Source organism: Apus apus, chromosome 7 (genome assembly GCF_020740795.1).
Source record: "Apus apus isolate bApuApu2 chromosome 7, bApuApu2.pri.cur, whole genome shotgun sequence".
NCBI classification, from domain to species: domain Eukaryota; kingdom Metazoa; phylum Chordata; class Aves; order Apodiformes; family Apodidae; genus Apus; species Apus apus.
This window is the reverse complement of record NC_067288.1, coordinates 10030249-10053323: the sequence shown is the minus strand read 5'-3', so window position 1 is coordinate 10053323 and position 23075 is coordinate 10030249. Positions and strand designations below refer to the sequence as shown.

The following is a 23075-nucleotide window of genomic DNA, read 5'->3' as shown; positions in this document are numbered from 1 at the left end:
AAATATCTGCCTAAATATAAATTAGGTTTTCAGAGCTTGGCAGAAATCAACCAGACATCAACTGACCATGAGCTCAAAAGCAGCAGCCTGAAAGGGCAATTCAGAGTCTCAATCCTTCTATTTCAAGAGTAAAAGGAGCTACAGCAAACAAATAGTTTGAACATTCTCTCTAGTGTTTCCTATTTTCTGCTTATTCTCCAGGAAGAAAGAATTAAAAGCTTAATCTAAATTCTACAGAGATAAAAAGGTTTAATGAATGTTTACCCTGAGTTACAGTTCACATGGTAGGATAATATCACCCACACCTCCATCTAAAGACACCTCAAATCTGATGGGTACATTAGTGAGATGAAGGTGAGGTCCTGCATCTATCTTTAATCAACTCTGCACTGGAATCAGGCATATTTACTCCAAGATGCTGACAAATTCAGAGGGAAAAATAACATAGCCATCATGGCCTTTTATCAATTGATATAAGGCACCACTGCTATCCGGAGTAGTAATTGTTGGGAATTTGAGGTCAATCACTAGACCATGAACGTATAAATTAAAACTTGACAAACAAAACACATTATGATGACTCTGTCATTATTATGCTAATAATTCAGATTGCAGGCAAAATCATGCATGAATTTTTTTAGCAAGAAATTTCCTCCACAAGAGTGATGCTGCTTTGACAATCAAAATTTTCAAGGGCCAAGCTTCAATCATTCCACTTTAGTTCATTATAAGGTTTTCCATGTAGAAGCAATGTGAATGTAGGAACAAGCAATTATACAATGTATCTTAAAGATATTACACAGTATATACCCTCATATAACTCACAAATAGGTAAATTTGATTATGCCAAGGACTAAACAGGTATTCCAAATCTAAGGGTTTTGGAAATAAAAATCATCTTGTCCTGCTAAGCCTTAACAGTTAAAAATATGCTTTAAAAATGCTTTATGCTTTGTTTTTCTCAGAAAACATCCGATTATAGCAATAACATCAAATATACATTTTGCTTGCTTCTGCAAGGCAATCATACCATATTTTCTATATCATTTAAGATAACTTTCAAGTGATTTTTAGAGGGATAAAACTAGTGAATATAGATAATGACAGACAAACTGAACCCCTACTACCCAATTTTAACACAAAATTCTGATTGAAAGACAATTTACAGACCCAAGATACTTTGGATTGTAATGCAAGACAACTGAACTTCAATTTCCCAATTACATTAGTTCACACCCATACGTCTACAAAAGTGTTTTAAACAGTACATGAGTGGCTTTTACACACAGTACTATGATATCACTTTATTATGCAACTTGTGACTAAGGTTTCATGTTCTGAATATACAAATATATTACTAGTCCTTCAGTATTTCAAGACATTAACTATTGTCATTGAATACAGGATGAACCGAATACAGGATGACTTATATTTTTTTTAAAAGTGATGTTATCACTCAACAGTGTGTTGAACTGGAGACAAAAGCACTTACTGTGATTTGAAGGAGCATCTTTCTCCTAAATATAAAATTTCAAAACCTTACTATAAAGACGTCAGTTCAAATTGCATTTTACATATCATAAGTCTTAGCAAACAGCTGGTATTTCATAATTCCTGAAGTCTTAAGCTTGTTTTGTCAAAGCAACACAAGAGGAAAGAAAACGCAACTCCAGATGATGCTGAGTAATCTCCAAAGTGCAGGGGGAAAATTAATAGCAGATTTGACAAAGCACACATCAAATTGTACTTCTCTGTGAAACAATTTTTGGAATACTGAAATGACACAGTGTAGTACAAAACATTGCTATGGAGTATTACAGAACAATATGGAAGTGCTGCAACATTGTTTGAAGCAACAGAAAGGAGAACAATCCTGTTTTTACAGGAATTTTTTTATTATTATTTTTTTTTAAAGAGCTACAAATACAATTTTAGTATTGGGGGAGTTAGTTAAAAAACTGACACCTCTATATCAATTGAAACTGAAAGATGATAAAAAGGCCAGTGACATAATCAAACAATACCTCTTCCTCTGTACTCAGATATACATACAACACAGAACATGAGCCAGGATGTCCCTTCCTGAGCCAGCAGTGACACACATGGGCCAGGATGAAGCTCCCCTCTCCCCCAGGACATGGCAGGCTCACAGTGAGGAGCACACTCCAGCAGGTTCCCTTTGCAGCCACAGGCACTTGTCCTATTCCCATCTCAGCCAGCTGTTGCTCAGGGAGCCGACACTGCTTCAGCAGGAAACTCTTTCCCTGCCTGTCTCTATTTTACCAATACTAAATTGTGGTAAGTCCTTCCTGCCTGTGTCTCTCACCAGTCTGCTAGCTGCTGCCTCCAGTTAATCCTCCTCCCTAAAGCCCACACCAGTCAAGCCAAGACTCAGCCCTGCCAGGGCTAGGAGCTGCCAGGTCCCCCTTGGTATGGCCATGATGCTCCCTTGCCCACCAGCAGCTCTCTTCCCTCTCATCTTTTGGCCCTTTCCCTCCTTACCCTCTGTATTTCCTTTACACCTACAATCTAATTAACGCTTGACATTCAAAGGAGAAGGGGAAAAGCACACGGCTGAGAAATCCAAGATCCACTGACTAGTGCACAAATTGTCCCAAAGTACTGTACTAACCCACCCCCGTGTGCAGTGCAGCAGGCTCAGAAATAACCTCCTGGACCTTGCAGTCCTAAGGCACTAAGTTGTAACTGAGACCAGCATGCCATCATTAAATGATAATGCCATTACCATTAAATAACACAGCATATCCAAAACTCATTTTCTGTATTTAACTTGGAATAAATCTTAATTATCTTAATTGCTGACACCTCCTTCAATCCAACTTCCCTGCTTTTCCTGACCAAGCTTTCTAGTTTCATGTTTGTTTCTTTTGATTGTTTCCTCCTATTTCTTATACATCCCCCTCTCTCCTCTTGAGCCCTTTTGACTTCTCAAGTTTCTTTCCAGAAGCAATCCTTCAACTTGCTGCTATCACAGGTCTCCCACCTGTGTCAGACAAGGTTCAGAAACAAGCTTGGCTTCAACAGGACACAGCAGCCTGACATCCACAGATGTCAATTTACATTATCCACCACTAGCACACACATAGTATAGTCTCTGAGAAACCAGGACCAGTAATTTTCCTGTTAATGCATTAGACAGCTTCCAGCACACTAAAATTTTGTGCAGGAGGGGACACCGGAGACAAATCTTGGTAAGATGCATATGCTGCATTTAATAACTGTATTATAAATACTTACAAAATAAGCTTTAAAATACAGTATAACTGCTTTTTTCCCTTCATCCGCCATCAAAAAGAATAATTCTTAAAAATCATTGCATCAGTTTTCCATTATTTTCCTCCATCTTCTTAAGGTAAGAAGAATTACCTGGAAAAAACGGGTCACTACTTTTTGTCAGCTGCTTTTCTTAGCACGATGCAGAGAGGTCATATTAAGGTTTTGCTTTGAACATATACTTGTTCAAAATATTTTACCAAGCCTGATACATATAAGATATGCATATTTATGCATAACATCATACATATGAGTAAGTACATCTTTTATGGATAAGACATCCTATGGATATATCTTAAAGCCAATACAGCTTTCATTTCAGTGAACCATGAAAATAGAGGTGAAGACATTTAGTGAAATGAAGTCTTTCTGAAGCAGTTACATTGCATATATACAGTTTTAAATTGTTCAAAAAGATGGTTTGTTTGGGTTGTTTGTTTGTTTTTAATACATCTTTCTACACACTTACAAAAATTGAACCAGTTCCTAAACTCCTGTTCAAGCCAGAAATATATAGCAGTTTCAGAATAACTTTATCTAAATGTATCTTTGTGGTACTTTCCTTAACGCAATAACCTGGCAGCTAATGCAACAAGCAAACATGGCATTAAGAGTTATTTAACCCACCAATTCTCTCAAAGATCTCTCTGCCCAAGAAAAATAGATTATTGATATCCCCTGACTCCTGGGAATGGTGGCAAGCACCACGCCAACCCCTTTTTATTTTCTCACTTAGCTCATCTGGTTCCTCCTAAAATCCCAAATCTAAATCACATCCTTATGGACAGAGGTCAGCACATCCACTCACATCCCAGTTTCTCTTTTAGCTGTCAAGAGAGAATTCCCATTTCTTCCTTTGCAAAGTCACATGGCACACAAAGTTTGATACCCTGACATTTGGCATGCTCTCCTAAGCCAACATTTGGAAGAAAAAGAAAAAAAATCTAGCAGCATGGCTTCCAGAAGGCTTGCAGATGGTAAAGCTCAGGGGAGCACACCCGCCTGTGGGAAGCTTGGGATGCACATTCATAGTTAGAGGCAGGAGATCATGGTTATCATTTGTGGGGAATAGAAGACAAGGGTAGGATCAGAGGAAATGGAGAGATATGTCTCAGCACACCCACATCCTGGGGCTACCTGATGCCACTGTAACCAAGAAATAAAAACTACTGCTCAAAAGCTCAGTTGTCTCACCAAAATATAAAGCAGATGACAAAGATAATAAACTTCCTTAAGACTACATAGTGACACCAAAAAAAGTAACTCCCTAAAATTAGAAAACATTTGAACTTTTAATACAAAGAGAAGGATATTTTGTTTATTTTTATTACAATAATAGGAAATAGTTATTTTTAATATTTAATCTATGTCAACATCCCCTTTAGTAAACTCCCATGCCAGTATTGCATTAAGCACAGTTTTCCTGTTTAGCAATCTCTCACAAGTTAACTAAATGCCTTGCAAAAAATATTTCAAAACTAGTTTGCTGAAGTGTTAAAAGACAGCATCAAACAGATGACATCTTCTGCAAATCCATCGTAATCTGCTGGTTTCGGTTTTATATTTCTGGTGATAAATAATTTAAGTTCTTGTACAATTATGATTATACATTAGGATTAGTACTTTCAGTTATGGATCACTTCTATTTTTATTATTTTCACCAGCCTACATTCGCCAAGAGGCAGCATCTTAGGAAAGTGGAGAGCTAGAGTGAACAGCTCCCATGGAAGAGGCAGAGGCTGAGCTGCAGTGCTCCATCCTCCACCTCGCTGTCGGCATGCACTGATACTACACTTCAGGGGAAAACCTGCAGTGCACCAGCATGCCAGTCACATCTCTGCAATTCATTTAGCACATTCCCTCTTCCAGCTCTATTCCCAGTTGCTGCAAGGTTTAGCACTTCTTCACATCGTGCTTTCACAACACCAGCTCTCAAGTCTGAATAAGGCAGACTCCACTACAGTTAAAAGCCAAAAGACATTATTTGAGCCATCTTCCAAATTTCCTTTTCTGATGGCACATGCACTGGTTGAAATGTAACAACCAGAGCTGCTAGCTCAAGGGAGTTCAAACAGCAAAGTGCTTCTGGGCCTTAACAAAACAAATCTTAATAGAGCCAATACTCTCTGGTTCTGTTCAGTCACAGCAGGGGGAAAAAAAAAAAAAAACAACAAACCACAACACAAAACAACTGGATATAAATGTCCCTGAACCCAAGAGTTTTCAATCTCATACAAAACCCATCTGTGATTTTTCATAGGGGACCTAGCACTGAGACACACCAGCTCCTCAAACAGGAGGTAGGCAGCATGCAGCTTGCAACCCAGAAGTGGAAGATTCATTAGCAAAGCAACAACACTGCTTGTCTTTTATGTATGCAAGGTTTATGCTTTCACATCTGAGGCATACTTTCTGGAAAGCATAACTGACTGAATCAGCTTCTGTTCTTCAAAGGACAACTTCCACTAACCAAATTTAAATATTTTCATAAACATACAGAACCACAGACAAAACCTGCCAACATTCAAATGTTCAAACCCAGTGTTTTGCAACCTGAAAACAGAGACATTTCTCTGACACAGGCACTGTTACCTGCAAAAAGGTAGGGGTCTGAACCCACACATTTAAAACGCATAAAACAGCCCTCCCACAAGAACAGCTGTGACACAAGGTGGGTGGCTGGTGGTGGGACAAAGGCATGCAGTTCCCCATGCTAGTCAGCCCATAAAAGAGAACATACCCACTGCCATTTGGTCAAGCACATCTGTGTTGCAATGCTGACCGTCACCAGTCTCTGTTTCTATTCCTGCCCTGAAAACCAGCAGCAGTCGGGTGCTTGCAAAGCAAAGCAACAGTGCTCCTGTTTGACCAAACAAGGCTCCACCAAAAAGTGCCATCTAAAGCAACAGCATGAGTCACAGTCCCTCTACACTTCTGATGTAGCTTTTGAGGGGTTACTAAGGTCAACTGAGCAAAGCTGATGAGCGCCACCAACATCTGATCTGCCACACTAATTCCAAAAAACTAAATATGTAATGAAATGGAAGAGACTTGACTCTCTTATGTCAGAGGTCTGACATTCACTCCCAGGTCTGCCTGAGGCACTGCCTCTCACTTTCCTGTTCTTGGGTGCTGCTGCATTTAAAACTAGCCCCCAAGACATGAAAACTTGGTTTGTAGAGAAAGGCCTGACAAATTTCAACAGCAGTAAGACACAAGGCTAAAATCACACAGTCCGCCTTCCATGAGACCCATTTGTGAAACCTTCATCCACCCTTCTCATTCTCTGTTCTTATTGGTCAAAAACTGTGCAGCCAGGATGGCCTGAGCAATTTTTAAGATTTTATGGCAGAAAACAGGGAGTATGGGAGCTACAGCTCAATTCTAGAAGATGACAGATATGGGCCACACGAGATTTGATGGTCCAGCTGAGCGGTACAGACACAACAGCACATTCAAGCCAGCTGTGCTGTCAGAGGGCAAAACATTTTCCATCCTAATGCCAACTAAGCTCTGGCACTCCATGCCTCCAACATCTACAAATCATTACCCCACAAGGAACAGAAGAGTTATCTAGTGTTTCTGCGAGACCCCGAGATCCTACAATGCAGCAAATATATTAGTTCAGTGAAAAGCATTATCTGAGAAAACTCACACTTTAGGGCCCATCTCCTCAGACTCCAAGTAGATCTTACCAAATTGATTTGCAAGCCTCTGAGACTTGACCGTATGTTATTGCTAAGTGCTCTTTACAGTCTTAGCAACAAACTACAAGCAACTTGCATAATTTCAGCCTACTACATTTTTATTAACTATTTCTGAAATTGTCACCAAGTGATCCTTTCCAACAGAAATTAAGTCCTCCAAGAGGCGTTTCATTAAACCCCACAGAACCTGTCTAAGATGACCAAATCTTGATCATGCAGAAAGCAAAGGTTCCATTCCCAGTAAACTTAATGCTGCTCAGCATTATCCATTATATGTTTTGATACAGAAGCAGTTCCCCCTGTTTCAAGGGTAAAATCAGTGTAGGGCAGAAATGCACCACTGGACAGAGCAGCTTGCAGCACTGTGGAGTGCAGGTTCCTCAGGCACAGGGCAGACACACAGACAAGGAGACAAATGGCACAGCCATGAAACAATTCCAGTAGCCACATGATACATATATAAAGCTCAAGCTCAAACTATGCATTACAAATAATCCAAGATTTACAATTGTAATCCATAGTTCAAATGCACTTGGAGAAATAAATCTCAATCTGGATTCCCAAACCTCCTCCAAGAAAGAAGACAGCAGAGCACTTTGATATTTGTTTTTAGTAGGCAGAAAGAGATGACCATGGTTTTAATTCATTAAAAATAAAATAATATTGGTTCAGACAAACAACATTAATCTCTAATTGAAATTAATTCAATTAGTTAGCTGTTCCACACTTTTTACCCATTCTAAGCAGGGTAAGAAATAATTTCCAATGGTTCTTATGTAAAGTATTTATAGCTCTGCAAGCTAAACTGAAAAAGGGTCCATTTGGAAGCAAACAAACTAACTATTATGATAATATAAACCAGGGCTCTGGTACATTTTAGCAAGTCCTGAAACTCTCACAGTTTGAACAATGCAAAGAGAGAGTTTATCTGGATTTCTTCCATTTGGAGGAGTCCAGCCTCTGCATCTCTCCATCACTCAGGTCAAGTACTGCCTCAGCTCACAAAACCCAAGCAGGCACTGGAGCTCTCAAGGACGCGGGGATAGCCTCTACACCATTCACATCTAGCACAAGGGTCTGGGAGTTTCCATTCTAACCAGCTGAAATATACCCTATAGGTTTTGGGGGTTTTTTTTCCCCTTTTTGTGCTGTGGCCTTACAGAAAGCACTCCTTTGGTAGTAAAACACAGCTGCTTTAAAAAAAAAAATAAAATAAAAAAAAAAATTAAAAGAAAGTAACCGGCTTTATGAGTAAACACGGACCAAGAACTCTCCTCCCAAACTAAACCTCACTACCACTGCTTTTTTTGTCAGTGTCCTAAACACCAACGGCAGGGTTTTTTCCGCTGTAATTCTGCAACAGAACCATTACATTGAAATGTTACAATGTATCCGTTTCTCCACCTTTTAAAACACATTAGAGACTCAGAAGTTTAGTTTCCTTTCCGACAGCATCTGCGGGGCCGCCACCCTGGCCGAGGCAGAGGTGTCCCCCGGCAGCGGCAGGAAGTCATGTATGTCAAGAGCGTCTCCTCATTGAAATTATTAATGTAACCTTACCCCGGTACCTGAGACCCGCTTTTTGAGGCACAGTAACAATACATCAGTCCCAACTAGAAGGTGCGTTTTAAATGGGGACGAATTCGGAAGATTTAATTGCTATTTAACCAAAATACCAATTTAAAAAGCTAAACACAAGAAGGTGTGAAGAGATACTAAAACACAAGCACCCGGCTATGGAGAACACGATTTCACTGCTGATCGCTCTGCACATCCCACCTCTCAGGCCGCAGCAGCCGACACAGAGACCAGCTGAGGGCAATCGCTGCTTCCCTCGCCCACCTCCCCACAGGCTCCCGGCTCCCCCAGCCCCTGCCCTCCCCGCAACATCCAACAACACCGTCCCTGCTCCTTTCTTCCCTCCGGAGCTCCCGGCCCCTCCGCTCTCCCTCCCTCTCACGTACCTAGGTAAATCCAGAACAACTAGAAGCAAGAGGTCAGTTAGCGCTGTAACCGCTCCTGGGAACTACAAACGTGCGCAGAAATGTCACGCTGCTGGCTCCGGGGGCAGGCAGGGCCCCGCACCTCAGCCCAGCGCCCCGGGGTGACGGGCTCCTCTGGCTCTCCCGCCCAAACCCCCTCGCGCTGTCCCCGCGGAGGCTCCGCGCACGGAGGGAGCGCGGCGGGTCGGCCCGGAGCTCAGCCCCTCCGCCCTGCGCGGGCGGCGGCGGATGAGCTGCGCTGGGCGCGGAGACTCCGGAGGCTCCGGGCTGGGGCCGGGCAGCAGCCAGCGAGGGCATGCAACTTCCCGTACCCCGCGGCTCCCCCTCCGCGCCCGCGGGGCCGCTCCGCGCTGCCTGAGGCGCAGACAAAGGGCGAGGAGACCCTGGGCACGGCGCGCGGAGCGGGGCGCGCGGGGAGCGCGGTGCGCGGGGCGGCTCCACGGTCGCACCTGGGACATCTGCGGGCGCAGGTTGATCTCCTTGAGGTTGATGGAGTGGCTGCGCAGGTTGTTGAGGAGCTGGCAGAGCAGGACGCCGTCGCGCAGCGTCTGCGCCAGGTCGAAGACCTGGGCCGTGTCCCAGGTCACCCGGTGGTTGGGCGGCAGCACCTTGCAGCTGATCAGCCACTGCCCGCACTGCTTCCAGGGCTCCATCCCTGACACCGCGATGCTGCGGCCGCGGCGGCCCCGCTTCTGCCCTCCTGCCGCTGCCGCCGCGGCCGGCCCGGCCCACCCCGTGTCCGCCCCGCCCCGGGGGGCGGGTCCGGCCCGACCCACCGCCCCCCAGCCCGCAGGGGCGGGTGCCTGTCCCGGCCTCGGGGCGCTGGCGGGTGCAGCCCCCGCGGGCCGGGCAGCCACGGGGCTCCGCGGCTTCCCCTCGCCGCGCACCTGCAACAGGCTTGTCTATAAAATGGCATCGTGTTACGCCCTGGCTTCTTTTCAGTCTTTCATCCATTCCCTAAGAAACCTGCGGAAGGCTCGGAAACGGCCAAAAAAAGGGAGCTGTCGGGTATTATGAAAGATGCATCTCTCGACGCCTTCTAGAAACGACAGCGAACATACCGTGGCAGAGAGCATCCTTTACTTTCCATTCTCCTCCAAACCATTTCCCCGTAACTGACTTGAATTTTATTTGCACTTCAGTTTGAACCAAAAAATAACATAATAACTTCCAGAAAACACTCAGAAAATTTCAAATAAAAATATTCAAGCTATTTTAAGTTAAAAGCGACAAACTCTGAAAGTAATAGACAGCAAAAACAACAGAGTTCACAGGATCATCTGCATCTCAAAAGCTATTATTTCCTTTGAATTTCTAAAGCAGTGCTGGAAACTTTCGGGGGGGGGGGGGGGGGGAGGAAATGTACAAAACCCATTTTCTCCTCTATTAAAACATTCTATTAAAAAAAAAATCGCTTTCAAAGTCATATTAATGTGTAATTTCGGGGGGGGGGGGGGGGGGAGAGGGGTGTGAAGAAACCACAGTCCAGGGTGAGAAAGCCTTCTAACAGCAAAACTCTAATGACTATCCCTGGGTTTCACATATCCTCTGTTAAAAGCCTGACACTGGATGCTCAGAACAATCCCACAAATGCTTTTAATAAAATTAATACAGACGTTCTGGAAATTTATTTTTAAAGCATGCAAGTGATTTGCATGTTTCAATAAGCTGAAAATGCTGTTTCATTTAATAAAACAGGTTGTACTGTTGTTATTCCAGCCATTTTCCTGAGCAGGAAGTGCTATGAACTTTGGATCATGAGTGCAGTGCTGCAGAACATGTGTGGTACAGCTCACCACTTCACATTGCTTTCACCCAAAAAGGAAAAGTCAAACGTCACCCTCAGAAAACAAGTAGGTTCCAGCTCCATCATCTGTAACACCTGTGTCACCACTGGGCAGCCATGGCATGAGACATGTGTGACTTACTACCTAATTAGGAGGTACAAGTGTTGCCCAAAGTCATTGTTTGGTTCCACCACCTACAGATGCAGAAAGTTGCAAGCACCCAGCTGGCTTTTCAGCCCTCTGCCTGAATTAGCTGAGCTCCCAAATTAAAGGGGCTTCCAGCTTTGAGCAAGCACAGAGAGAGTTCTGGAAGCTGTTCTGGGCAGGCCTGGCCTGTTGAAGCAGAAACACATTTTAACAGAATGTAAACTCCAATTAGCAAGAAGTGGGTTTACATGAGCAAAAAAGAGGGGTCCTAATTTCAAAGGGTTGGTGGCAGTGCAGCTGAGATTAAACTCTTCATAATAAGTCTTACACAGGAGAGCACAACTTGAAGTTGAGTTGCCACAGCAATGCCTCCTTCCCTGCTTGCAGCAGGTCCCCCTGCTCTGTGCCTGCCCAGGCAGGTTCTCAGGAGAGATGTGAATTGTCTAATAATCACCTCAGGCCAAATACCCCATCACTGGGTGCAGGCACCTCTGCAAACTCACAGCAACACTTGAACTGTTTTATATCTGCACAGCTGGAGAAGAGGGAAACTTGCAACATAAACATGCTATTAAAGTATTGGACTGCCTATGACCAGGCAAAATTCAAGATAATTTAATACCTAATTTAAATTAAAACGGACTGAAACTAACAGCCTGCACTACAACCAGTTGGCTAGGCAACTAAAATGAACATCAGAGCAGACTGACCAAGAATACAATAAAATAATCTGGTAGGTAACATTTATGTGTGACAAGCGATAAGTGCGTAAGAATTCAGTCTCACCCACAAGCTATCCTCTCTGACTGACAACCATGACACTGAAGCAAATGCAAAGGCGGGGGGGGGGGGGTGGCAGGGAAATAGATAAAAGAAACAAAAAAAACATCTTCCCTATGTTATCCACATCCCCACTTGGTCTGCCTCCAGCCAGGATCAGTGGTACAGCACCCTGAAGGCAACATAAACTGTTGTGATGCCTTTGCAGACATACAGAAAAAATGAGCACAGTTCTGATTCATAAACAGCCAAAAAAGCACTTCAGGCTAGTTGCTCAAATGGATTTAATATTTTTACATGGTTTAATAGGAGCAATCCAACACTCCTTAATCAAAGCTTTATATCCAAAGAATGCATAATACTTTAAAGGTGGTAGTTGGATTCAAAATATCTTTAAAACTTAGTCTGCAGTTTTAAATTATCTTTAAGTCATAGGCTGTCATGCTGCAATATAAGAATTAAATTTCTTTCAAAATGCACAAGTCTGTTCCTCAAATGTATCTCATGTAGTCAACTGAGTGACATTGCCTCAGAAAGAGAAGGAATGGTATATCCACGTAAATTCCAGAAAATTAGCTCTCTGCAAAGAGGTACTTGGTTGAGAAGAGAGAAGGGGCAAATGGATTCATAGCCAAAATTCACAGTCAGTGCAGCTTCGCTAGAGAGCAGAAGACAGACTGCTACTGAGGTTCAGGAATATCTGCACATTCTCTCCTCTCTTGCAGTACTCTTCATAACTTTCTTCAGCTTCCTACGTTGTCCACAGTCATTTACTGGAAGGCATTCAATTTTTATCTTAATCCTAAATTTGTTTTTGTTCAAGAGCTGATTTTACATTTGCTTTTTTTTTGCTGTTAATAGACACCAAAAAAAAAAACAAACCAGCAGAAAACCCTGCAGCTCCAATGTCAAATACTTTAAATGGACCAGCTGCTGAAGACATACTGGAAGTGTAAGCTGTTTCCACTCTATTCTTCTCACACTCCAAGACCAGTGTGATTGAAGGATCCTTGGGATTCAAAGAGGGGCCAGTTAAAAGTCACCTCAGTTCATCTCCAGTATCACTAGCACAGACTGACATTCACAAACCTGGTAGCTAGACTGCAGTCTAGATTGCTCAAAAAGGTTCAATATATGTCACATATTTTTTTAATTAAAGCATTATTAAGCCATTCACTGAATCAGTTTTATCTTTCACAAAGAAAACTGGAACATTTCAGACATACATTCCCACTTTCAAATAACTGCAAAGCAGCAACATAAACACACAAAAAAAGAAACCTCTACTAAAAGAATAGCAAGTCTGAAAGAGAATTTTTCACCAAAAGGCACCCAAAAATAGTTTTTGTGTGATTTTTCTTTCCTCCTCCTTACTGGAGACATCATCGTAAATTTGTTTTCTTTACTCTTACCCTGTGCTGTATCCTATGAAGGTGTCCACTTTCCAGCTCTTTTTTCTGGTTGCTTTATAAAAAAAAACAACACAGAATCCCATTGTACAAGGTGCTGAACAAGAACAACAAAATAGTAGACCTCATCCCAAAGAGCATCACTCCTCACTGCCTTTTCCTACTTATTCCCTTGTTCACTAATGGACTCAATAGTTCTGGCATTCAGAGTTTTCCTGCCTTCTAACAATTGCACTGGAGTGAATTTTCAAATGTGCCGGGAGAGAGCTGTGCCATCCCACCTGTAGAACTGCCCTCATTCCTGGGTACTGAAGGCCAGCACGTTGGCTGAGCCAGCCCCAAGCTCATGCTCAGTGTGTCTCAATTAGACCCACTTAATTACACCAGTAAGAAAACTCAGTCAGAAAACTTGCACAGTCTACAAGCTAGCAGGAACATGCTGTCTTGTGTCTCAGCTACTTGTACCTTGCTCCTGTTTGGAAATGCACTGGGCTACCATGGCTCCTGGCCAGAAGCATCTGTTGAGCTGTGCTGGTTTTGGCTGGATGGGAATACTAGAGGAAGTGGCCAGAGTCCAGCATTTCTGAAGTGGCCTGCTTCTCTCACAGTAAGTGAGGGTAAGATCACTGACCAGAATTCTTCAGTAATTTCTGTCTGACACTGAAAATTAATGTCAATGTGGACTGAGATCTCCCAGATGCATCTAGCTCTATCCTATAGCTATAGGTTGCAGTTTCAGAATTACTTCTGGAACTTTGCAGCAGAAAGTGAAAAAGTAGCACTACTTTTAATTAATCACTTATTAATTATTTGTATTATTTTTGAAAAGTCTTACATTACAAATCAAATACACCCTTAAAAATACACATTATAAGATAACAATCCTATCTGAATTTCACCAAAGTGTTATATTTTACTTTTTAAAACTATATCAAGTTTTTATGGAAAGAATCATAGACAAGTGGCTTGAAATTTAAGTGAAGTACTGAAAAGAGAAATGATAAAAAGTAAAATAAAGTTGGGAATATGCATAGAACTGAGTGGAAAAGAACTTGTATTGAATTTACTTTTCAATATAGATCTGAAAGAGGCAGACAGACAACATGATATATAATTGGATAATTATAAACTGAGAAGAATTCTAGATGCTGACACCAAGATACTGAGTTTAGTATAAAAGTGCCTGAATACATAGAATGCCTCTGATTGGTTGAGAAACCTATTGAGTGATGCTACAAGGAAAGATCTTTCTGTACCACTCAATGTTAAAATAAGATATTGTGTCAAATGGAGTACCTAGATCTAAAAACTACCTGCCAAACAATAACTTTAGGCCAATGTTTTCAACTCTTGCCCCCCCCCCCGCCATAAATCTCCTTTTCACTGAAGTTAACAGAATCTTGTTCCATCTTACTGGGACCAGGATCCTATGTTGAATTTCTAAAGTAGGGTATTTGCTTATAAAAACCCAAGTTTCAGCTTTCTAAAACTCATTCATTCCAAAGAAGCAAGTTAATGATGTGTTTCCTGTTTGTGCTGAACAAAAAGGGAAGCAAGACTCAGCCAACCAGCCTCTTGTCCCTGTCAGTGGCCAGCCACAGCAGTTATCATAAGGAAAACATTTAAGGTCCCAAAAAAGAAAGGAAATTGTCATGCACGACTTTATGTATTTTAACCAAAATATCAAAAAGGATTCTTAAGAATCCAAGCAACTTGAAACAGTAAAGAAAATCATAACCTTCCCCATGCCTTAGTAAGTTCTGCTCAATTTTCTTTGACTTTTCTGTCATTTCTAGGCAATGTACATGTTTCTTACCCTTTTGTCCCAGTTCATCTCCATTTCTTAATTTCCACAGGTTGCTCTCAACAGTCTCATGACTTTTAATGAAAAAACAGATCGGACGACAGGGCTACATGGTAGTAAATACTCCCCTCTTTACTCAAGACAGAAGAAAAGGAGATGTTGACAAAAATATTTTTTGTGATCCCAGCTGACAAGAAAGTTACATTTTTTATGAAAAGTCAAGGTGTTCACATGCATATAGCTGAGATACAAATGATAAAAGCTGGAAATCAGTATATGTAAGCCCTAAAGCAAGGAAAAGCTGGTTTTATGTCTTCATAGTCCATTCCAGCCCCAGAACCAAGATTTCAGAAGGATTTTCCTGCATTATTGGAAGAAGGGATCCATTGCTGAGAGACTTACAGGAAACACTGTGCACTGGATAAGGTCAGAATATATGGAAAACCAGGGAAAAAAACCTTCACATTAATATATATATGTGTATATATATGCACTATACCTGAAGTTTAAAAAATCTGAAAATTGCCATGCATTAAATATCTACTCAAAGACTGAAATAGTACCTGGAGCAATGTTTATAACTCTACTCCTAATAGAAAATTTATTTCAAAATTAATAGTACTAGGCAACTGACCTTTTCATATCCTAAAGACAAAGTTTACCCTCAGTCTCTAGTCTCATGCTGTATTAACTGTTACAGGAAATAGGGCAGTCACATATAATCTCTGAGACTCTGTTCCAGTTTTTCACTTACAATGTTAGATCTGTATTTACATACTAATCTGAGTTCGGTAAATAAGAGTTTCCTTTTGTGCTTACAAGTCAAAAATATTAATGATTTTTAACAACAAAACATTCAAATTTATTTTTAGAGAACTCATTCAAATTTATTTTTAGAGAGCTCAGCAAGCAAAATATTTCTAAACACTTCAGCAGGCAGCACAGCTTCATCTCTAATGTTACCCACACTTGTCTCTTCTCAGGAATAAAGAATATTAATATTTCAGAACATTCAGCTATCTGGGTTTTTTTAACCTTTCATAAATGAGTGTACCAGGGTATTTCATATCCAAATTACAGACACTGAAGCAAGTGTTTTTTTCAAAGGAGTAAAAACAGGTCAGCAAGTAACAAAAAGACACAAGTATGACCTGCACCAGTCAGTTCCCAGCAAAGCCAGCCTGTCACCATAACCTGCAGCAAAACCTAACACTGCAATCACAAACAAGGTATTTACCCTCACTAGTAGGGTGAGTTGATCCTACTAATTCTGTTCTCAAATAGCTGTGGTTATATTATCTCCTTCATTGGATTTACCAGAAAGATGTACAAAAGCAGACAGGCAGAATTATGGGGTTTGATTTGTTGATTTTTACTTCCCTTTTTCCCAGGGAGGCACCAACGGGCAGATTAAGCAAGGGCAGGGGCCAGGCAAAGGTCTGGCAGTAGAGAAGCCATGTTGGGATCCAGGTCCTGGAACAGCAACATACTCTTGAACAAGCAGGATTCCCAAGTGCCATAATGACCACAGAGAAGCTCCCAGGGGTACACAGCAGACATCTGGAGGTGATGCAAAGCAGTCAGCCAGCCCCAAAAGCCAGTCTTAGTCTTCCAGGATACTAAGGAGGGCCCAGTGACCTGGCCAAAGCTTAACTGCTAAGGAAGGCCTAACAGCCAGTTAATGCTAAACCAATCCTCCTCAAACAGGATTCACTTGTGCTTACAGAGGTCCCTCCCTGCTGGGTGTTTGAGTTAGATTAAAGTTGGCTGAAAGCTGTTGTTGGGATTATTTTGACTGCATTAAGACATTAAAACACTGTAAACAAAAGCAAGATGTGTGTGAGTGTGTGTGCACGCATACATATACACAGAGAGAGAGAGGGAGACTTTACTGATCTCACACAAAGTTATTAGTTGCATTAATCAAGGTGACTGGCAAGTCTACAAATCTGTCTGCCCTGCAAGTTTGCCAGCATCACCTTTGTATGGAAATAAAGGTGTTGGTTTGTGGTTTTTTCTTCAAATATTTTCTGTGTTTTAAATGCAATTATACAGGGATTTGTGCTGCTCTGGCACTGTTCAGATGATGGGTATTTCGCTGACAGTTGGTGCCTTTAACTGCACGGGCTGTGCCACTCCCTGCTGCTGGAGAGACCAGCCATGAGGGCAGCTCTGGGTTGCAGGTGGTGCCTATGCAAAGAGTCTGCCATGAATCTGAAAAGACAAAAGCACATTTCAGCCACCTGGGTGGTGAAATGTTCTGTGTTTTAGCACAGCTAATAAGATGCCATTCAGCTGCTGTTAAGCTGGCTAAATGCTGCCTCGCATAGTGATTTCTGATTAAAAAATCGAAAGCTGTAGCTCAGAAACCCAGCTGGATGCACAAAGGTGGAAGAGAGAATTTACAAATTCACTCATGTGAGACCAAAGTGTACAAAATAAATTGACATGTACAATTATATGCTTACAGTGACATTTTCCTCTGCAATTCAGAATTAAATAAATATTTTCAGTAGTATGACCAGCCTACTACGATTTTCTTCAACATCAGTGTGGCAAACATCGAGTTGCATAGATCCAAGTGAACAAACTCCCTTGTTGGATAGCAAAAATGTTGGAAATATTTGACATGTCCTTTTTGCCCCTTCTTTAAAACATCTCCTTCACCCCCATGGGGCTGAAACTCTGTGCAGGACCCACAGCCACTGCCCGTTTGCCCGCAGTGGTTGCACCTGCTCCTGGCACTCCGCCCAGCCAGCCCGGGCTCAGCAGCCAGCCAGGACAAACCTCTGAGGAGAGAGTTTAGCAGATGTCAGGGTCCAGTTGTGCAGGATTATATTCTGAAGTCACTCTCTTCCTTGTCTTGGGAGCACACTGTGGGACCGTCTTCACAACAATGAAAGATTAGCTGGCTGCTGAGCTATATTGGCCTTTTGGATGTCACGTTTCTCCACAGCAAACACAAGAAACAGCAGAAGTGGAGAGGCTGATAATCCTCTGCTGTGACAGTCGCCACATAAGAGACCCAAATTTCTCTATAAATTACAATTAACTAGACTTTTTAAATATTTATTGGCATATGAGAGTTGTCTGTTTAAATTTGTGTTGTAATTACAGTGCCCATGAAAGCAAGAGTCCGATTTTTTTTTTTTTCCAGTTTCAGGATTAGCTGCTCGTGGAATTTAGCATAAACATCAGTTCCCCCTCAGCAACCTCACCCAGCAAGTGTGTTTTTTGTAGGGGTTTGGTTTGTTGTTTGTTTTTTTTTCCTGGATGGTAACACCCAGAAAAACTAATACTAGTGACACCTTCAAAGCTTGCAGTGAGGTGTCTGGATGTTCAGCCATGTAATTGTATTATGTTCAGGGCCCACTGCTAATGAATCATCTGTATGCATTAAGGGCTCTTCTGGATGCTCAGATAAATTCATCCCTGGTGAAAAGTGCTAATTTCAATAGAGTTAAACTAGGCACGACTTTGAGTCACTATGTTCTTTTTAAAATTAGCCTCCTGGGATTAGTTCCAGGAATGCAGTTAAGCTCAGATATAACAGCAAGATCAAGGCCACTGCTGGATCACAATTACAACTGAGAAAAATGAATGTACTAGCCAGCTGTTGATCAAACATATGAAAATGAATAGCAATTACAAGTATTAGCTATTTGTAACAGCATGCTTATACTTGGACCTCAGATACCTTAAACAATCTGGAAGCTCAGCATAATCACTACTCTAAAAGGGAAAAAAAAAACCCAAACATGTTGATAATAGTTGTTATGAGAGAGGAAGGTTCTAAGCAGATAGTAAGAAGTGTCAGTCTGAGGCAAAATACAGATCTCCCTGCTGTTGAATAATTAATGAAAGCTGCTTCCCCACTATAGCCACTGTAACTGTGTGACTGTTTGAACACTTTCTATTTAGTAAGTCCTCATGTATATGAGCTCAATCACCTCTTACGATCAGATTTTTTTTTTCCCAGGGCTGATTTTTGTTGTGCTCTCTCCCTCTCCTGATCCCATTCCACAAGGAAAATCCTGATGTGCCTAATCAAGCAGAGTTTCCAGTGAAAGCAATCAAGGCAGTCTAATTTATCGGCACAGCTTTATTAGAGAAATCCCGACACCACTGAAGTCAATTCGATCCTTGACATTGACTCCAGCCATGCAGACAAGCCATATCCTGAGTTTTCCCTTTTAATTGGATAGTATTGTTCTACTGGTTTGCACCAAGAAAATGGGAGTTTTCTCAGAAATAATTTTATTTTTAAGTATTGGAATACTTAAATTGGAATACTTAAATACTTCAATTGGAAATGTTCAAATATGCCTGAATTTAAAAAAATACATCTTGCAACCAGCTCTAATTTTAAGGATGTTATCCTAACATTTAGATGATCTTCTCACACCAACTGCCATGAACTAGTGGTTCAGGTCATGAAAAGCCATTTGAAGCCAGGAGGCCAGTGCCTGGCTGCAGTGCAGACAGCACCAGCAGGGTACCAGAGGGCATGGAAAAGGATGGCTCTGTTCCCCCTGAGGGGACAGCTACTACTTCATGCTTGCTCTTAACAAATCCTCTTAACTATGGCATTTGTCACAAAGCACTGAGTTTTGTCCACCCCTAGTGCTAATAGAAACTCAGAGCAGTTGTCAAATTCCCTGTGTACTCAGAGAATTAAGACCCAAAAGTTGCCTCCATCTCCACAGGGCTGACAAAGCCCCAGAGCCGGACTCTGCAGGCAGCGCAGGGAGCTGCCAGTTCAGCAGAGCCTCTCTCATACTTCCAGCCTGTGCTTCTCGGTCTCCATCCTTGCCAGAACTTGCACTCCTGCCAGCTGCAGGCTCTTGGTATCTTGGGGAATCTAGCTGTGATCTGGGAGAAGATAATACTGAGGATGCGTGAGGACTGAGTCCTGAGGACTACTTGCATTTCTTTACCACATCTGAGGTCAAAACTAAGGGTTTTTTAATGAAAAGTTACTAGTTTTTTATAAAAGTAATTGCCTTTCAGCACCTGTGAAGGCTGGCTGTGGCAGCCAGGGGGATGCATTATGTACAGTGCCAGATCAATGTGAAAACAGAGAAGGTGGCGACAGCCGTTATCATTCACTTCTTGTGACTTTGCTGGACTACGTGAACTTCGCAGTGTAGCCCAGGATACTACATTAAGCTCATGCTCCTGCTGCATTTAAGGTTTGTAACCAGAAGAGTAGAAGTTAAACGCACTCGTGTTCCTGGAGGGCAGGCAGGTGGAAACCAGCCCTCTCTCTCCTCTCTCTGCTGCCTTCAGCTCCAGGTGACCCCCTGCCATCCTGGGGCACCACAGCTGCTTTGCTGGAGCTCCCCAGCAGCTGACAGATCACACTGGCTTATGGCAATGAAGAAGCTGCCATGGTCCCTCTTACATTCACTTTAGCTTCTGCAACTAGTGACAAAAGATTATTTTACATCAGTGGGTGTTTTGTTCAGTCCATGCATGCAAATGCCTTTCACCACAGCAGAAATATAACATGGAAATATAAGCATTAAACACACTATATTTTTAATATGGCTGTCAGAGTGCTCTAACTGTTCTTCCTAAGAGCTGCTGGGAGCCAGATCCTGCCTGAAATTAAATCTTAAATCTTCTCTTGGAGACTACATGCTAGCAGATTTCTTTGCATAATACTCATAGCTTGCCTTCAAACATGGGCTGCATAAATAGCTCAGGGAAAGGAAACAAACTCAAAGTCACACTTGTAAATTATTTGATCATGCTGTTCAGTGTTTGCCAAATTCCCTCATCTTTCTACAGAAATTAAAACAAAAACAAAAAAACAAAACCCATAAAAACCAACACAAACAAAAAACCCAGAACACACACCACCACCCCCATCCACCTACCCCCCCCCCCCAAAAAAAAAAAAAAAAAAAAAAGGCTGCCTGATGTTCTACAATCACAGCAAATTCTTTCCAGAGAAATCCCCTAAGCTGACAATCCACATTCCCTTGCAAAGCACAGCCAGGCAAACAAAAGACATCTGATACAGGTGACTCTGAACAATGCTGGCACAGAACACACAGCTGGATCAGTCACAGGAAAATACTGGGGTATTTCTTATAGGTTGTCTGCCTTCAGCTTTCTAAGAAGAAAAAGCACTTGATGCGATGTTGCTGCAAGTTTACAGAAGCACGACATGTTATTTAAAGGCAGTGTTTCTAAGTGTAAGGTTTTCCTTGGCAGGATGTCTGCTGCATCTCACCTGGAGGCTTCCACACCATTCCCAGGATGGGCATGGCCAGCCGGGCCCTACATCCCAGGGATAAACAAACTTGCTGGATATGAGGTCAAGGCAAGTGTTGCTCAGCACCACACTGCAAGGCAGAAATTACATCATGAACCCACCTGCTCCCAGCTGCACTTTGGGAGTGACTCTGCAATAGCACTGCCTTTCATGATGTGAGCTCACAGCAAGGCTTCTTCAGCTCCACAGGATTATCACAGGAAAGAGTTCCACTTCTGAAACAAAATTCATGTTGCAAATAAAGAAAATATTATCAGAATCCTTGCAGTAATAATATTTTATGTCTAAGAATGCTATTAGTATGAGATGCTATGTAATGCTACCTAACTCCCGTAAGGGAAGTGTACACCGTCTTGAAGTCCACCAGTGTTCAATGATCAATGATCTCACTTCAGTAGTATTGAGCTTGAGGCCTAAACACAACAGACGACAAGCACCAAGCACTAACTTAAAAATGAAAAAGCAAAAACCAACACAGAACTTCTCAAAAATCAAAAGACACAGAAACTTCTAGAAACTGTTGTGGAGCAAGAAACCTATAAAGTGCTACACAGGTGTACTCCGTTCAACTAAAATGCCAGTTGCATAGTCAAAAACCTAAAATAATTATTCTAACAAAAAGTTAAAAAAATAAAATAGAAAATATTAAAATGTGAGGTCCAGCAATGAACACAGAGATAATGGTTTGTTCATTTTCTGTTCAGGCACACACAGGTTTTATACTGTGTGACAGCATCCTTCCTCAGCTGAATTTGCAGGGGAACCATGCATGATTTTGTCCTTTTGCACAGAAGATGACTTCCATGCATCTTTGACACATGCTCTGCCCCAAGCATGGGTGAAGACCAACTTCCAACTCTTGCTCATCGTGTGTATTTGGTACATTCCTGGCATTGTTCAGCCCTACCAAGTATAATGTTAGGTATGAAACGGGATCACTTTCCCTTTTCTGGGAGCAACCTTCAGGTCTAAAAGCTCATTAATTCAGTAGGAGCAACAATACCAAACCCAGTAATAACCTGCAACCAAACATTGCAGACAACAAACTTCGTCTGAAATTTACAGCTGCAGTGGAAGAGATTGCATTAAAACATTAAAACAGCTCAAAGCTGCCCTTTCTCCATGTTGACCATGCAGTTCCAAAGTGCTGTTCAAGAAGTCAGGCAGCTGCACGAAATGCACATGGGCAGAGAATCGCCTTCTTTGATATAGAAGTGCACAAAACATTCAGCATTAAACGTTTTTCTTTTGAATTTAAGGAGATAATTATTTTTACTGTCTCCACAAGCATTTTTGGATATTTAAATGAATCTACTGATGAAGATAAAGAAGTCCTTCTTAGGAGATACCACCTCTTACTTTATGTTAGTTATCAGGAACTGTAAGAATGCAGTGGTTCTGCAGCAACACCTGCCTGTGGCCTAGCTGTACTCCTCATTTTAGAAAACAAAAATAAACACAAAATCCCACATTTTTTCATATGTTAAATCTGACAAATAGAAAGCTAGGGTAAAAGGATCTCTAGAGTTTGACAGCAGGTAAACAAAAGCGACCAAACAAAAAATAGAATGTGTAAAGCTAATACAAAAGACAAGCTAAAAGCACACATCCCAGTGATTTCTTACAGTAAAGAAACCTTCTATTTTTATTCATGAAATAACATGAATTTAAAGTATTCAGGGAAGCAACCATCTTCTAGGAGATTGCATATTTAGGACTACAAACAGATTGAAAGTTAAAATTATGCTAAAATCACTGGGGGATGTAAATCCTTGTTTAATTGACACTGCATGAGCTGCCAGGAATAATTAATAAGGCTAAATTTAACCGCTCAGGCAGTATTGCCCTTTCAGATGCAGAT

At 41.8% G+C, this 23075-nt stretch overlaps 1 protein-coding gene across 2 annotated transcripts in view; it reads right to left on the bottom strand.

Moving 5' to 3' along the window:
* Window positions 1-9675, bottom strand: part of VAV3 (vav guanine nucleotide exchange factor 3) — a 155566-nt gene extending 145891 nt beyond the window's left edge. For both annotated transcript variants that reach the window (XM_051624781.1, XM_051624783.1), the window contains exon 1: window positions 9454-9675. In XM_051624781.1, the coding sequence (XP_051480741.1) occupies window positions 9454-9657 (204 nt within the window). In that variant the 5' untranslated portion in view covers window positions 9658-9675. The remainder of the gene's footprint in view (window positions 1-9453) is intronic.
* Between the last annotated feature and the right edge of the window lie 13400 nt (window positions 9676-23075).